Source organism: Mastomys coucha, unplaced genomic scaffold (genome assembly GCF_008632895.1).
Source record: "Mastomys coucha isolate ucsf_1 unplaced genomic scaffold, UCSF_Mcou_1 pScaffold21, whole genome shotgun sequence".
Taxonomy (NCBI): Eukaryota; Metazoa; Chordata; class Mammalia; order Rodentia; family Muridae; genus Mastomys; species Mastomys coucha.
In genome coordinates this window covers 94,476,741-94,494,794 of record NW_022196904.1, presented here as the reverse complement: position 1 = coordinate 94,494,794, position 18,054 = coordinate 94,476,741, and the positions used below count along the sequence as shown (strand labels likewise).

Here is an 18,054-nt window from a genome sequence, read left to right as displayed (position 1 = left end):
CTCACTCTGTAGACCAGGCTGGCCTCGAACTCAGAAATCTGCCTGCCTCTGCCTCCCAAGTGCTGGGATTAAAGGTGTGTGCCACCACTGCCCAGCTAGCTCTAGCTTCATTTTATAGACCTTTCCATTATAGCTCCAGAATGTTTCTTATCCCAATTCCCATTCCATGTCCGCTGACACTCAGGATCTCTCCTGAGCCACACTCCTTTTCTAATTGATGCCTTGGTTTCACTTCTCATTTACTTTCCAGCCATTCACCACACCGCAGCCTAATTGGTTTTCTTAACGGAATCTCATTGTCTTTGTGTCCTAACACTTGCCTTTGTGGCTACTCATCTCCCCATGTTCCTTGTTTTGTTTTGTCTTTTCCCTGAGCACTACAGTCTTCAGCCATTCCTATCTTTGGCTTCTTCCAGTGTGCTGTGTGTTCTCTAGTCTCTGTGTCTTCGTTCAGGCTTGTGCACCAACCCAGACACTCTTCCCCTCCACCTCCCTGTATGCCTGTCCAAATCTTACCTCAAGGAAAAACTTTGGTGTACTTCATTTTCATTAAATTGTATTACATTTTATAGGGATGTTTTCAAACATCCACCTAATTCTATACATCTCATACTGAGACCTCTTCTTCTATCCCTTCACTTGCTTCCCCTCCCCCCTTCTCCCCTCTCCTCTCCTCTCTGGAAAAAATTTCATGTTATATTTTAGAGAACTCTAGATTTCCTCTGTTAAAATATGAATAACTGTAATTGCACAGACAAGTCCTTTAGCCTCTTTGGATCTCTGTTTTCTCATCAGTAAATCAGAATGGAGAGCTTCTTCCTATGCAAGGAGTGTATATATCTTTTTATCTACCCATCAATTCGCATGCAGATATAAACACAAATACAAACATAAATGTTGAGGGCCTGGGCAAAAGTTATAGAGTTTAATTAATTTTGTTGGTGATATCGATAAATAAATGAACTAATTGAATATGACAAGGAGAAAAATAGAGGAGAGCAGAGTGATTCTATGGACTTGGCTTAGATGATTAAGGGAATAGTAGTACCCTTTTGGTGGGGGGGAGTAGGAAAAACTGGAAGAATGCATTATTAGGACCATTGAGTGAATAGCTAAGTGATCTTATAGAATGGCCTCAGAGATTATGAATGTCTCTTATCTATATCTGGAGCTTGCTAAATTATGATGTAATATAAGGAATTAAGGAATAGGAGGCCTTCTCAATCAGAGCAATTATTCATGCTATTAATTATTTTGAGAAAATGTAGGATCCAAGGCAAGACAGTAGAATTTGGGATATAAGAGAAAGGAGACTCCTATTTACTTTGAAATTTCTACTCCCTCCAGTCCCCATTTTAAAATTCATCAGAGTCTTGAGGTCTCATGTGGCCATCATAGGATGACTAGCATAGGAAGAGCACCAGCAGCTTGAGAACTCCATGGGCCACAATTTACATAGTACATGATAGAAAACATAGAACATAGGGAGCTAGCCCTGCTCACAGTGCTATGAAGAGGTATGCAGACCTGCAAGGCCTGAAAGCTGACTAGAAAATTGAAGAGATTACCTAATTCAGAATGGGACACTAGTTCACTTCTTGGTAGCCAGTCCTGAGTCTTTTTCAAAGTCTTATGCAACAGAAACTAATACAAAGTGCTATTTCAAAAGCCATTATATTAAAAAACAAAACCCACTATTTTGTGCAAATAACCTCAAATGGAGTATTTGGCTGGTGAAGGTATAACAGCTCCCACCCACTATTTTTAGCAAGACATGAGGTTTGTTTATTCAAAAGTGATTGGCTCTTCATAAAAAAGCAAAATGATTTGTGTTTGGGCCAGAAAGGAACTATATTTAGGGTAACAGTCAAGTGGAAACAGGGAAGCTGATGAGCAAGTGGAGCAAGTATTAGAAGTGGAGGGAAGGAGATGGTTCTGGGAAATAACTAGCAGCAGAGGCTAACTAAAGAGATTCAGGACATTGATGTCTAGCACACCATTTCAATATGATGCTGTGGCTTTGCTATAGTGCATGTCCCTCTATCTCCATACTCATCTCCATTTTCTCATTGCTCAGCACAGTCTTAGACATTTGGCGTTTTTGTTGTTGTTGTTGTTTTGGTTTGGTTTTTGTTTCAGTTTTTTTTTTTTTTTGGAAGAAAGATGCAAAGCAAAGTAGTACATGGGTGTGTGTGGGGGGGGGAGGGGGAACAGATGGTTGTCATGAGTTCCACTGAAGAGGATAAGAAATCCAGGGAGCTTGGGGGCATGCCAAACTGAATCATGGCACAAAAGGCATCCAGGGGCAGACACTTGAGATTTCTGTGTTACAAAAGTCAGTCTAGTCTGAGCTGCATCATGGGAAACTTTGGGCCCTGGGCTCTAACAGGAAAGGCAGCAGGAATTAAAGAGATCCACCAAGGAAAAGAAGACTCTAAAAGAAACGAGAATTCCCCAGGCCCCTTTTCGTCCACTTGCTTTGATATAACTGTATAAATCTCACAGTCTTCTTCCTCTTACTTTGTAGGAGCTTTTTAGCTGCTTTTCCAAGTCAGTGAGCATGCTGGTTTGGGTACTGTGCCTCTCAACCATCAGCCTCAGAGTCTTCAGGGCAGACTGAATGCTAGAAACACAATAGACCTCTTGAGTGGACTCAAAAGAGAAGAAGGAAGTGAATTGCAGGGGTGGGGTCACTTACCGACTGGCCCTCATCTTCATCTGCAGGATCATCTGTTGCTGCTTCAGCAGGAACATATTCAAGAAGTCCTGGAAGGTCTTTGGGGTGACAAGTGGCAATGAGGGGCGCATGTGTTGATGGTAATAGGCAGATGAACAATGGATGCGAGCCATGATGTTGGCCACATTGGGAATTAAGAGCTTGAAATCTGGGCACTTCAAGGATCCTGAAATGGATATAGTTTTTGTCTGGCCTTGTAGGATTGGATGGGAAAGGAAAAGGATCTTCTCTCAGTTTAGGAAGGAAAGTAGAAAATATCAGTCAGAAAGCAAGGAGAGTGAGGAGAGAGTAAGATATCCGATCAAGAAGATGAGACCACCCTGAGCAGGAACTCTCACTAGTCAGTTGGGATGAGTGGTCAGAACCACCGAAAAGTAGCTCACCATCATCAAGAGGTAGACTCTGACCATTCTCCAGGTGGAACTGGGCGATCCTAACCAGAGAAGCTTGGTCCCAGGATTCATAGCGTTCAACACTGGCAATGGTCAATTGAAGGAGACTCAGGAAAAGGGTAGAGGGCAGCTGATTTTGGACTTGGTTATCTCCCACCAGGAAGAACATGTGGAGGTTGCTACACACTTGCTGGTAGAACCTGGAAGTCAGGGAGGACACAGCTGTCATCATCCTCCAAACCTGTTTACACATCTAGACACCTATTCCAACCCTGACCCTTTAGCCCTCATGCCAGCCTATAGCTTTTTCTCTTGTCTTTTTGGCCAAGAAAGAGTAAAAGCAGAACTGATTTGGAGTTCTTACCTATTCAGTACTATGTCCTTCTTACTGATGTATTTGATCACAAGGTTCTCCTTGGGGAATTGTTCTTCGATGTTATCGAGATCTGCTTCTGTGTACTGGTCAGGAAAGCTACCTGAGGTTGCCAGGGCCAACAGTCGGCAAAAGGTAGCAATATTCACTTCATCAGGCACCAGAAGAGCCACTGACTTGTTTAACATGCCAGCATACCAGCTGGCATCTCGGAGACATTGGAAAATAGCTTTCTCTGATTCAAAAGGTAAATGAAAAAAGCGAGCCTGACAAATGCTAGAAGCCAGGATGATGGCTGTATTACGTCCAGTACCCCTGAACTCTGAGAGTAATAGAGCATGCTGCCGGGGCCTAGCCAGGACTCGGACCAAGTGAGCCACATGCTGGACCATCACGGGGCACTGGGAAAAACTGGAGTTCATTTTCAGCTGAACAGCTAAGGTAGCCAACTGATTTTTAAGATTTTCCCACTGCCGTTCCAGGTACAAGTTGGGACTCTCAAAGCTAGATCCCATTGTAAACTCCAGACTGAACACCAGGTCTGAGGGATTCTCCTGGGGATAGAACAATAGCACCGGTAGCAACAAAGGTAAACTTAAGTCCATCTGGGGTGTCCTCTGCCACTCATGCTTGGGTGTCTCTGACTGGAGCTTACTGTTAGAATCCCTTATGTCTTCCTCCTGCTCAGCCATCTGAGCATTTTCTGTGTTCTCCTTGTTTACTGACTTTATGGGGAATGGTACTAGACTGCTCTCATTGAGGAATGAGCCTGTGGTGGCCTGAAGGCCAAACGGATCCTCTTCTTCCTCTGATCCACTGTCACTGTTGCTTAAGGTCTCCCACTGGGCTATTTCTTCTTCAGATTCTACTTCAGGCACTTTCTCCTCCTCTGCCTCCTCTTCCTCACAGTCCTTCACCAAGGACTCAGACCCTGGCCCACCACAGAAGACATTCTGAGCCACTTCTGTAATTAGCTTAGCACAATGGGAACGTTCCCTATCACTGTCCAGCCGGTCACAAAATGTTCTTTGTGCCTCATGCAACCATAGACGCACCATGACACGCATAGACATCATGATAGTCAGGCGAGTTCCTCGCAAGCCGGATACCTGGCGCAGATGCTCCTGGTGATGGAAAGACTCTACAAAACCTCGTGAGCCCATTCTGGTAGGCAGCAGCTGCAGGCTTCCCAGAATGTGGCTCACGGAATGTGGGGAAAAGCGGTAGTGTGGGTGGAGAGGTGAAGGCATGAAGCAATTGCATACAGCCTCCCAAGCCTCCACTGAAGCCCTGACAAGGGCTCTTGCCAGAGTGTGCTCCCGCTCTACAGAAGGGAAGCGCTCAAGCCAGGCTTGGATACTAGGTACATGCCTGCTCAACAGGGTGTCCTGAGTCATGCTGCTCAGGGCCAGCACTGTGAAGAGTCTGTAGAGCCGCGGACACAGTGGGCGCTCAGAGTAGCCTGGAACTGTAGCAGTGGCAAGGAAGTTGACTGTAGTCTGCAGAGTCTGTAATTCCAAGGTCTTGTGAGTATAGATGGTGCCTTCCATTGCCTGCCGCAGAGTCTCCAGCACTGGCTGGCAGCTCTTCTCCCGGTCTGTAAAAACATTCAGACCAGCACTAAGGACTGTGCAAGTCCACATTAAAGTATCTCCCATCTCTGCCACATAACAACTTCCAGAACAGAGTTCTAAAGGAATTCGATGCACCTGATGTTTTGACAATTGGTAACCTCTGAGTAAGTTGTTTTCTCTCCACTCAGTCCTAAAATAAAGTGACATCTTCTCTTTCCTCCCTTAGATCCTACCTATTCATTGCCTGAAGGAAATGAACACTATAATAATATTTGTTTAAGTTGAGATGGTTGGAAACTGGGTCAGGTCACAATTAGAAAGTGCAGATCATCTCCATTAAAGAATGCACAGTCATGTCAACCCCTATGCTTTGTTCTAGTCATAGTGGTACGTACCTTTCATCCCAGCACCTGGGAGGTAGGCACAGAAGGATCAAGAGTTCAAGGTCACCTTTGACTACATAGTGGCTTCAGAACTAACCTGGACTACATGAGAACCTCCTCAAAAGGGGGATGGGGGTGCAGGGAGTATGAGTGCTAGCCAAGCAAGCCTGATAACTAGAATTCAATAAAATAATGCCAGATGCATTTGTAATCCCCGCACACCTACTATGAGCTAGGAGGTAGAAAATTTAGAATAGCTGGCAAGTTGTAAGCCAGCTGTCCTGGAGTACTTAGCATAACAACACTGGATCAAGGGAACTCCTGCTGCCTCAGAAAGTGAGACAGAGAGACAGACAGACAGAGATCTACTTCCTAAAAATCATTCTTTGACTTCTGAATACATGCTGTTGTATACCTGAACATGCACATATACACATGAATACATAAAATTTTAAATTACTTTAAGATGTAATTTACCAGAGAGAGGCAAGGAGAATGAGGAGGGAAATGGGAAGGGAGTTAAGAACAAAGTATAGAGATAAATACATGAAAATACCATATGAAACCTATTATTTTGTATCCTAATCTAAAAACACTAAGAAGGGAAAAAAAGGTGATTTACAAAATATACTTGTTTAAATGTATAGTGAGTACTGACAATGTAGACAGCTCTATAAACCACCATTTTAATGCTATTCAGATTTTTTTAAGCCCTAAAAGTTCCTCCGTGCCCCTTTCCTGTCACCCCCTTTCCACCACCATGCAGATATTGCTCTTTGAACTGATTTCTGTCACTGTCAATTATGCCTCTTCAAGAGCTTTGTACAAATAGAATCATAGAGCAGCTACTTGACCATATGCTTTCTTTCACTTAGCCTACATTGCAACTTATACATGTTTTTGTTTATCAGTGATTTGACATATTATTGTACAGTATTACATTATGAAAACGACACAATTTATAGGTCCATTAACACAAGGAGGTTAAAGTTAGCTCCAGGCTTTGGCTATTTTAAATAATGTTTATCCATAAACTTTTTAGGGGTGGGGGAGGATGTGTTTTTCTCTCCACTTTACTTCTACCTACATTCAACCCCACTAGCAGCATCATAGTATTTGTTTTGACTACCAGCAATCTTTTAAGGAAAGCACAGAAAGAAAATGTCAGTCATTTATATGCAAGCACATGCTCACTATTTTTTGATGTTCTTCACTCTGTCTGCACATCAGATTCCCATTTTATCACAGCCATTTTGCTAAACAAAGGCATTCAGCATTTCTTTTCCTTTTAAGATTTGCATTTATTCACCTTGTGGGGGGGGGGGGGGGGAGGAGGGAGAGGGAGAGGGAGAGAGAGGGAGAGGGAGGGAATTTGTCAGGTATGTACAGGTTCTAGCAGAGGCCAGAAGAGGGCATTAGCTCCTCTAGAGCTGGAATTGCAAGCTGCCATGTGAGCTGCCATGTCAGTGCTAGAATTGACTCAGGCCTCTGAAAGAGCAGCCAATGCTCTTATCCACAGAGTCATCTCTCAAGCATCCATGAATATGTTTTGGATTTATTTATTTTATGAGTATGGATGTTGGTTTGCATGTATATGTGCACCACATACATGCCTGGCACTCACAGACGTGAGAACAGATATCAGACCCTCTTTAGGAGCTGGAGTTACACAGCTGTCATCTACGTGCTAGGAAGTGAACCTGAATCCTCTAGAAAAGCAGCAAATGATCCTAACTGCTGAGCCATCTCTCCATCCCCTTGAACACTTTAAACAGTTGCTTTAAAGTATTCGGCTGCTAAATCTAAGATGTACGTCATGCCAGAGTCAGTCTCTATTAAACTCCTCTTCCTCTTCACCCTCTTCCTACTCTTTCAAGCCGAGCCTTACTGTGTAGCCCAGGATGGCCTCATGATCTTCTTATCTTCCTACCTCACCTTCCTGAAGGTTGCAATTACAGGCATGTGCTACCATTCCCAGCTCATTGCTGCTGCTGCTTTCTTCTTCTTCTTCTTCTTCTTCTTCTTCTTCTTCTTCTTCTTCTTCTTCTTCTTCTTCTTCTTCTTCTTCTTCTTCTTCTTCTTCTTCTTCTTTTTCTTCTTCTTCTTCTTCTTCTTCTTCTTCTTCTTCTTCTTCTTCTTCTTCTTCTTCTTCTTCTTTCTCTTCGTCCTCTCCTTCCTCTTCTTCCTTTTCCTCCTCCTCGTCCTCCTCCTCCTCCTTCCTCTTTAAATTTTGTAGGAAGCATTTTGGCGACTATCACCCAAAGACACCATTTCGCAGCAGCAGCTGTAACATTCTTTTCTCCCTGCCCCCTTCATGTTGTTTGCAATGTTTTCAATCTTACTACACTTGCCTTTACTCCACTCCTTTCATTGTCTACTAATATCTTAATTATATTTAAATTCATCATAATGACCAAAATATAGTTGAAAAGAATCATTTCACCTGGAGCTGTAGTTACATGTGGTTGTGAACTGCCCAGTGTGGGTGCTGAGAGCTGAACCCAGGTCCTCTGTAAGCACAGCAAGGGCTCTAACCACACCACATCTAGAGCCACCTCTCTAGCTCCCTAGCATTCTCCCTACCATTAATTTATTCCTTTTTAAAATCATCATTTTGGCCATTTGAGATTCCTCTGTTGTGAATTCAAGACTCTCAGGACTCAAAGGGAGAGACCTTAGATGAAATGTCCTACAGTGGGGAGAGGGAATTTGTAGAGCCAACTGCCAGCAGAAAGACAGAGCATCAAGTGAGAGATGGGGTTCCCATCCCACAGTCAAAACTTGACCCATAATTGTTCCTGTCTGAAAAAACTACAGGGACAAGAATGGAGAAGAACCTGAAGAAAAGAAGGTCCAGCGACAAGCCAAAAGTGGGATCCAGCTCAAGGGGAAGCCCCAAGGCCTAACACTATTACTGAGGCTATGAGTGCTCACAAACAATGACCTATCATGACTGCCCTCCAAAAGACCCAACAAGCAGCTGAAAGAGTCAGATGCAGATATTTGAACCCAACCAATGGACAGAAGCTGCTGACCCCTGTGGTTGAATTGGGGAAAAGCTGGAAGAAGCTGAGAAGGAAGGTGACCCTGTAGGAGGACCAGCAGTCTCAATTAACCTAGATCCTCAAGATTTCTCAGACACCGGACCACCAACCAGGCAGCATACACCAGCTGATATGAGGCTCCCAACACATATACAGCAGAGGTCTGCTGGGTCTGGATTCATAGAAAACGCACCTAATCCTCAAGAGACTGGAAGCCCCAGGGAGTGTGGAGAGGTCTGGGGGGATGGGGGTGGGGACATCCTTGTGGAGATTCGGCGGGGGGGTGGGGTGGGTGCAGTGTGTGCAGGGAGGTATGGGGTGTGGAACAGTCAGAAGGTGGACCAGGAGGGGGATAAAATATAAAGTGAAAAAAGAAAGATCAAATAAAATTAAAAATAAATAAATAAAATAATCATTTTACAATTCTCCCCCATCCCCACATCTGAGACTGGAGAGGTGGCACAGTGGTTAAGAGCACTGGCTGCTATACCTGAGGACCCAGGCTCTAATTTCTAACATTTACATGACAGCTCACAATAGTCTATAACTCTAGTTCCAGGGGATCTGATGCCCTTTTCTAGCTTTTATAGGCACCAGGCATACATGTGGCATATATACATACATTCAGGAAACCATTCATACACATAAAAATAAATGCATATATATACATACATACAAGATATCCATCTTTCTATGCTTTTATAAACATTAAGGAAACATAAAACATGGAAGCGATAGTACATTTTAGCTCTCCATTTTTAAAAGTATTAATATACCTGGTTCAAATTTTTTACATACCACAACAGACTTTAATATATGACCTGACAAGTTACCCAGTACTTCAGCCCACTGACTTTCGTGACTCCAACAACTTGTGCTTAGACTTTAGTTCTGCTTATTCTTATGCCAAATGTGGAACCTGCCATATTCAGGTAGCATACTTTGGATATCCTTTAGTCAATTTTAGTCAATTTTCCCCCTTTTTTCTGTTGTTATCTCTTCTTCTGCAAATACTTATTGGGAAAATGAATACAAATATCTAGTTCTTTCTACCAAAGTGAATAAGACAGATTCATGCCCTCATGTAGCTCAGAATATAATAAAAAGACCACTGTGTATGCAACCATAAAATTGGGCTGTTATCCACACAAAGCTTAGGATGGATATCTAACCCAGCCTCGGGGCTTAGGCCTCTTGGAGTGCTACTGTCTGTAATGATAATACATAGGATTTTTGTCAAAAGAGTCAAAGCAAGGGAGCAGAGGGCAGCAGAGGCTGCCTGAGTCTAGTGAGAGCAGAATGTAGAAACCCAGAGAATGCCTGGTCACACAGCAGGCTTTGCACTAGATATGTCAGTGTTCCAATTATCTACCTCTAAACCAGGAAACCTGCTCAAAGATTTGCATGATATTTAGGAGACAGAATTGGTAGACATTGGACTAGACAATCAAAGAGGAAGAGACTTCAACAAGAGTCCTATCTTGGGAGCCAGCAAGACAGCTTAGTGGACAAGGACACTTAGAACCAAGCCTGGTAACATGAGTTTAATCACTGGGCAGTGGTGGCGCACACCTTTAATCCCAGCACTTGGGAAGCAGAGGCAGGCAGATTTCTGAGTTTGAGGCCAGCCTGGTCTGCAGAGTGAGTTCCAGACAGCCAGGGCTATATAGAGAAACCCTGTCTAGAAAAATAAAACAAAACAACAACAACAACAAAAAACCCATGAGTTTAATCACTACCTCCACCCCAATGTTAGAAGAGGACTCCCTCAAGTTTCTCCACCCACCTCTACAAATGTAGCATTGGCATGCCTTGCCTCATGCACATACATACACAGTAAATGTTTTTAAAAAACATTTTAAAGAGTTATAACTTAAGTAACCAGTTGGATGGTGGAATCTGCTACTTAGAGACACAGGAGCAATTTGGGAGGGCATGATGAGACCAGGACTTGATATAAGGAACCAATGAGCTCTCAAGGTAGAGATGTACAATAGGTAATTGGATAGATAGGTCTGTGTCTAAGAGAGATACCTGATTTAGAGATAGAAATTACCAGTCAAAGCAAAGAGATTGTGGGTAAAGCTTTGAGAGAACATGTAATAAGACAATAATTTGATTTGTTTGGCATCATTTTGATCGCAGGCATATGTTTGAATCAATGAATATTGCCATGGATTTAGTATGAGATGACAGTAGCTTTCTCTTCATTTCCCCTCCCAGCTCCTCACCAAAAGCAGCCAGGTGCAGATCTTCCATCAGGAAAAGGATGGAGCCTTTGGAGTCCTGGTGCTGTCCAAGAAATGAGACAGCTTGTGTTTGGCCATGGACTCCTCTGCTCAGCAGGTAACGAAGGTGAGTTGAATTTAAGGCAGGGTGAATGCGGCTATGAATGATAGGGTAATTTGGCTCCACCAGCACCTCCACAAAAGCTGACTTCCCTGTTGCTATCTCTCCAGCAAGCAGCACTGGCTGTCCATTTGACAGAAGCAGGTCCACCACATACAAAAGCTGTTCAGTCTGCAGGAAAGGTACAGGGCTTAGTATGACAGCTCTAAATAGGACAACAATCATGCCAAAAATTAGGTCTAGGGAACTTGTCCTTAAAGCCATACTTAAAGAACAGGTTGTGTGTTCTTGTAATTGTGGAACTATCAAGAGGATGGGCATAGGTTGGGTCTTGAGAGGATCTCAAATATTTGCTACCCTCTAGCACAGCTTCTTAAGCCTAAATCCAAAGTATTTTCTGTCTTCATACCTGAGAAGAGGGCTGGAAAGAACCCAGATTTCCTTTGACACGGGTGCTCAGGTACTTGCCAGTGAAGGGGACCAGTGTCCCATCTTCAGGGTTTACATGAAGATCAAACACCAAGGCTGAAGGAGGTGGCTCAGGGTAGTTGGACAAGGAACTAATAGACTTCTTCATGAAGTCATCAAAGAGAGGCCAGTGTCTGCTCAGAGGATACATGGGTAAAGACAGTCATAAACATTCCATCTATGACATTCATATACGCAACCTTGTCCCTACTGTAACATCCCATGAGTTTTAGTTCCCACAGGACAGTCTACCTCAGCACTTTGTACACAATACCTCCCATTCTCATAGTACCTGGAGGGAAGGTGGGCTCCAAAGCCCCAGATTATGGCAAAAAGAAAGCTGCTGATAGCCAGCAGGTGTCTCCTCTGCTTTGTGTTCACACTGACATGGTCAGACTGGACTCTGGTTTTTGAAGATTTGAAGTTTTGGGTCACAAGATCATCACTGCCACTAAACTCCTCTGCGATGGCTAAGGTCAGAATAGAAATCCGCATAGGAAGAAGAAGGCGGAGAGGGGAACAGAGCTTGGCTACATTACTTTGCTTCACCAAGGAACCCATGCTTGTGGCTCAGGTAGAGCCCAATTACCCTTAGCATCCCAGCTCTCTCAAAAGCTAACCTTTTCACCTTCCTACCTTTGATGTATGACTTATCTTCCTCAAATAAGTGTAGATGGGGGTCAAGTAGAGCATGCAAGATGCGGACCAAGCTGGTGACTTCTGCCACACCTGGGCAAACAGCCTGATGCCCATGCACCTGTAGCTGAGAGCTGGCACCTATGCGGGTCAGGAACCGGAACACTGAAGGCACCAGCACTTCAGCCAAGTAGTTGAACTCAGTGACTGTCTCTTGCTGTAGGTGGTATTCATGTGGCAAAGATGTCATCAGGACACTAAGCATGGACTGCCAAGTCTGCTCCCCACTACACCAGACGAGAGCGCACCGGCCTAACACAGTAGGAGACATGCCTGCTGCCTCTGCCACCTCTATCAAGAAAAAGGTACCTGGGGGTCGTGCTATCTGTTGACCATTTGGGAGACTCAGCTGGGGAGGGTCACCCAGGAGGCAAGTGACGGAGTCTATCCATGCATGATTAGGGGCCCCATCACATATTATCCATTGCTGGATCCCCATGAATGTCTCTGGCGGCTCTTCTGAGCCCACGCTCTTACTGTAAGGAGCAGCATGAAGGAGTTTAGGAAAGATGCCATAGTGCCAGGAGGGACCTTCTGACCACCCTAGATATTCTTTGGAGTTAAGCACACTAGGATATAGGTGGACAATTTCCACAGATTGGAAACCCTTCGTTGAGGTGTGTTCCATGGCTGCCAACCGATTCTGAATCTTAAATAAGCTCTTCCAACAAGTACTCTTGCCACTGCCTGCAGGGCCCAGGAGCAGAATGCCCGAGGCCTGGCTCAGGGCCTGACTGAGCTGCTCCAGAGACGTCAGTATGTTAGGGGTGGGAAACAGGCCTAACTGCTGGAGTTCTTCCACCACTATTGACTTCATCAGTCTGTGGGACACAGGCTCTGCCAGCACATGGCTAGCACTAGGAAAAATCCCACAGAGGAGTTCTTGGAGCTTTTGTAGACGGAGCCCATCAAGAATGCTGAACAGTGGTGAATGCAACAGGGCACGAACTAGGGCAGCCTCCTCAGAGGCAGCTGGGTTGTAGGGCTGCTGGAACTTGCCTTCTTCTTCAGATATATTTACTGTCTGTACTATATCTTCCAGTACCTGCTTGAGCAGTGACAAGCGGCAGGGCAAATTCCCAGACACCAGCTCACGTTCTAGGGAAAATAATTTGGATAGGCGAGTAGCCATTCGGGAGGCATCCTGTATCCCTGCTCCCAGAAGGTTCAGCTCTGCCACTCGCTGCAAGTCAGGCAGTGCCAATGCCACAGGACGCAGTAGCAGATGCAGATTGGCTGGTACATCAGGACCCAGGGAATTAAATGTCAGGAAACAGCCAAAGCCAAGACGCATGGACACTTGATGCTTCTCAAAGAAACCAGCACCAAGGAGTAGGGGTTTAGTGGGGTTTATGGTACTGATGTTTTTGGAAGTTTTCCGATATAGTGGGGCATAAAGATGATGCAGTTCATCCAGACGCTGGCCCAGGGCAGAAAGCAAGCTAGAAGGTAGTTGGTTAACGCTGTCTAACAACAGCCAGGCCCCACCCTGAAGGGCACCATTCAGGTAATTGCTCAGACATTGGAACTCTATCTGGGGCAAGCAGGGCATGATTACCAGCTGGTGGCCCAGGGCCCATGCCAGGCTATTCACAGTTTCTGCCTTGCCCAGACCATCCCTGCCCAGTAGGGCCCCATAGGCCACCTCATCCAAGGCTAATAAGAGAATAAATACCTGGCGCTCATGCATCAGGCTAGGTAGAGGCCCCAGTTTGGGCCCCATGTACTCATAATTGTACATGAAGGACCGGCCGAGCACATCTATCCAGCATGCAGCTGGTGGCTCAGAGGGCTTAGTAGATGCAATAGTGGTAAGACACTGCAGGGGACTTTTGAGGTTCAAGTGAGATGAACCCAGGTGATACTTAAGTTGGCGGACCCAGTGGAAGTCTGTCAGATCACTGACCTGGTTCTTCTCCAGGAGTTGGGCTATATCCCTATGAGTCACTGCCTTGACCAGCAGGTTACTGAATAGATTAGTCTGGCGAACAGAAGGCGGAGGTTGTTCACCCTGAGAGCTCCTCTGAGATTGTATAAATTGCACCAGTACCTCAAGATTGTGTGCATGTATGGAACTCAGCTGCATAGTCCTTGACTCAAGCAGAGCCTCCTCCATCTCAGCTCGCCACACTACCTCCTCTGCCACCAGTATACACTGCCATGGAAAAACTTGGACTGCATCTAGCCAGTGCTGGACATACAGTTGCATGGGCATCTGTCTTTGTTGAGGCCTTGCCTTCAATTCCTTAACGAGGGATGGGCCTTGAGCAAGGCGGGTAGCCACACAGCTCTGCAGCAGGTTCACTATTACAAACCGCAGACATGTCTCCAAAGAGGCTAGCCACTTGGGAAGATCTGGATATAGAGGAAGGGGCTCCTGAAGCTTCACTTCCTCTCCACATGCCCCTAGCACAGCAATTGTCTTCACAGTCTCTGTACTTGAGCTTGAATTCTGGCTCTTACTTTTCTTATTAGTTGATTTGGACTTGAAGTTCACAGCTTTAATGTAAGGAAAACAGCGCTGTGCCCACAGCTGGGCCTCACAGGTATCTAGAGGGGCAGCCAGCAGGGCCACCAGCTCACTGTCACTGAGGAAGAAAAGGCGGGGGAAATTGGCACATACCCCATAGAGGACATCCTCCAGAGCCATGATAATGGCTTCTAGCTCTCCCGATCCTGCTTTCAGTAGTTGCTGTAGATGCTGGCCTTGGAAGTAAGGGCTCCTCTTGGCATTGGGCACTATAAGTGACAGAACCATTGGGTCAGCCACAGAGATGCGCATTAGAGTCCGATACTGATCATCCATGGCCTTGAAACGAGCATTCTGTGGTAAGAAAGGTAGTAAGTAAAGGGGAATGTGACAGCTCCACTCTTTCACCCCGAGCCCTGATACTCAGGAGCACTTGCCCAGTCTGCTTTAATTCCCTTCCTACCAGCTCAGGAGCAGGAAACTCGATCTTCATCTCATGAAGAACTTTATTCAGAAAAATCCACTTCTGCTGGAAAGCCACCCACACCTCCAGCAGGGCACCTGTGGTAAGCAGTCAGAGAAATATTTGAGAGAGATTCTATGGTTCTAATACCTTTGAGGGGGTCTAGCATACACCTGACCTCTCCAGTGACCCATTAGCCCAACAGAAACAAGCTGTTCAGCAGAACCCAAGGACCTTATTAGAGGAAATAAAAACATTCACTAGAAATAAAGACCTAGTCTCATTGAACCAAGAAGGAACATGGGGAGTCCTTACTCTGTCTTAGTAAAACACTTGCTCTGTCTTCCCAGATTCTCTTCTGACCTTGGGAAAGTTACTTACATCTTCTATCCAATGTCCACCTGCCATCCTCTGGGCCAGTCTACATCACATTCCACCCATCCACACAACTAAAGCCCCATACTCACCCAGGCCATACATGGTGGCCACCCACTCTAAAGCTATTTTATGCAACTCTCCTGACTTTTGGATGGCTAGGATCTTGAACAGTGCCTGGAGACTGTTCTGGATGGAGTCTTGCAGGCTGCTATAGTCTAAGGAAGAAAACGATCCACTGTCAAAGTTCAGCTAAGCTGTTATTATTCCATGTGAATCAAGGGCAGGGGCTGGGGCAGAAAAAGAGTACATCTTGACCTTCTAGGAGAGGCAATTACCTCAATACACTTTTTAGCTTCAGGAATTGCATCAGCTCATTGAGATGATATGATAAGGAACTGATATGGCGCACACCTTTGATCCCAGCACTTGGGAGGCAGAGGCAAGCGGATTTCTGAGTTCGAGGCCAGCCTGGTCTACAGAGTGAGTTCCAGGACAGCCAGGGCTACACAGAGAAACCCTGTCTTGAAAAACCAAAAAACAAAACAAAACAAAACAAAACAAAACAAACAAACAAACAAAAAACAGGCACTATGGGCAAACTCTAACCAGCTGATTTCTCCTGCTAGTTGTTGTCATTTTGGTCTAGTTCTATAACATTCTTTAAGGTATCAGAGCCTTCGTCCTAGAAAGAGGCCTCATAGAGCCAAGTCCCTATACAGTATGTATTCCACATAAATGTCCATTCTGGGATGACTGAGATCCTGGTAGAAAAGTTGAGATCAAATGTTTTTCTCATGATTTTAGCACTTAGTTCCTTGGTGCTACTTAAAGAGTCCCACAATTTTGTGTGAGACCCGGCCTGGGTAAGGCAGAGACAATACCTGGGTTAACAACAGAATGGAAAGAGACTGGTTTGGATAGATGTAGGACTCTCTAAGTAAGTACCCACATTTGAAAGAAAACACTCAGTATCCTCATCTCAGAGTGTTTCTAGAGAAAGCAATGTTGGAATAGTTTGGCTCCTCTGTTTTATCCCTCTTTAAATGACCCCTGAATGAAGGGGGCATAATGGCCCATCTGTAGTGCTTGTCTAAGGAATATGCATCAGACTACAATTCCCTAGAACTACCTGAAAGCTTATATGTCACATTTCCTTTATACTCCAGACCTCAAATTCTCATCTGATCTTGGGAAGGTTTAAGAGGTTATATGAAGTCTTAACTTATAATATGTCTGCCAACATATTATATACTACACATTTTGCTCAGATAGACTCCTAAGTAGCCCAAATGCATCTATTCTTCTCATTCCCATGGCTACTGTCATGGTGTTGGCCATTGTTGTTTTTCACTTGACTTAAACCAGCTGTCTCCCATCTCTGTTTCTTTGCGTCTTAATTTTCTGTATTGAACTAAAATCTGACCTTATCACTTCCCTACAACAAAACATTCTCCATGATTTAAATGTTAACAAATACATTCTTTTGCATGATCTCAGCTTTCTAACTTCATGTGCCTATTTCTTAGTCTCAGTGAATTGGAAGGTCCTCTATATCATAAGGATAAGTTTTGTTGCTGTGATGAACTGCCTGGTATACACAACTAAGGAGAAAGAGATTTATTTTAGTTCATCATCATTCAGGCATCATCTCATTTGCCAATCATGGTGGAGAAGGTAAACACAGCAGCTTAAAACATGATAGTCAAGAAACAGCAAAAAAGGGGAAATGGGAAGAGCCAAAGCAAGATGTGGCTCTTAAGGACACATTGCCAATGAACTACTTCCTTACTTAGGTCTTACCCGCCACTTTCTACCATCCAACAATGCCATTGCACTATGGTTTATCAAGGAATTAAATCAATGGATACAATCACTTCCTACAAGCCCATCAGCTGTCAATCACACTCTCAATATATGAGCCTGTGGGATACACTGCATATTCAAACCACTACTATGGTACTGTCTGATGATTGAAATTCAACCAAACATCATAGATCTCAAGCTATTCTTTAGAAGATTCCAGCATTTTTGCTCCAAATTAAAGCATATGCCTGATTAAATGCAAATTAAATGAGTGTGCTTGAAAACCTATTTGTGTGAGTTATGTCACAATTTTAATTAAATAATCTAATCTAACAGAGTGTAACTACTGGATTATATATGAGAAAATGTTTCTAAGGAAACCATAGAAGGCTTAGATAGATGTGAGCTGATAAAAAGCTCTTGTTCTTAGAACAAAATGTTACCATGTAAATGTGCATGCATTACCTTTTAGCTAAAATAAAAATCTCAAGTCCTATTTACCTACTTATCATGATTACATATTTAACTAACTTCTTGGACTCACTAATTTTATGCCAGTTATGTTCAATAAGAGAATTTCTCCCACAACACCCAGAGGAAGCTCCACTCCCAGGAGCTCTAACACGGCCAGGATCAGAGGTAAGGAGGACACAACATCTGTCCCAACACCAGAAGTAACTGGGACCAGCAGGACCAGGCACACAGGAACTCTTCCAGCCTAGTGAATCAGGTTTCTTCCAGTCTGTCTGGGCTGGTGCCCTGAGCAGACCTTGGGCGCAAGCTCTGCAGCCAGTCCCACAACACCCAGAGGAAGCTCCACTCCCAGGTGCTGTAACAAGCCCAGGGTTACAGGATAACAAAGACAGCTTGACTCTGAGGAGTTCTGACACAACCAGGATCACAGGAAGGACAGGCTCCAGTCAG

At 44.5% G+C, this 18,054-nt stretch overlaps 1 protein-coding gene across 4 annotated transcripts in view; it reads right to left on the bottom strand.

Moving 5' to 3' along the window:
• Dnhd1 (dynein heavy chain domain 1) overlaps positions 1 to 18,054 on the bottom strand; it is a 62,664-nt gene that overhangs the window by 11,626 nt on the left and 32,984 nt on the right. For 3 of the 4 annotated variants that reach the window (XM_031387751.1, XM_031387755.1, XM_031387752.1), the window contains 10 exons: positions 15,417 to 15,542; positions 14,950 to 15,047; positions 11,957 to 14,840; positions 11,613 to 11,790; positions 11,262 to 11,454; positions 10,735 to 11,023; positions 3,494 to 5,099; positions 3,121 to 3,329; positions 2,699 to 2,903; positions 2,521 to 2,623 (listed from right to left, as the gene is read on the bottom strand). In XM_031387751.1, coding sequence (XP_031243611.1) covers positions 2,521 to 2,623; positions 2,699 to 2,903; positions 3,121 to 3,329; positions 3,494 to 5,099; positions 10,735 to 11,023; positions 11,262 to 11,454; positions 11,613 to 11,790; positions 11,957 to 14,840; positions 14,950 to 15,047; positions 15,417 to 15,542 — 5,891 coding nt within the window. Of the gene's footprint in view, positions 1 to 2,520; positions 2,624 to 2,698; positions 2,904 to 3,120; positions 3,330 to 3,493; positions 5,100 to 10,734; positions 11,024 to 11,261; positions 11,455 to 11,612; positions 11,791 to 11,956; positions 14,841 to 14,949; positions 15,048 to 15,416; positions 15,543 to 18,054 lie in introns of those variants that run through there. The other variant, XM_031387753.1, reaches the window with a different exon arrangement.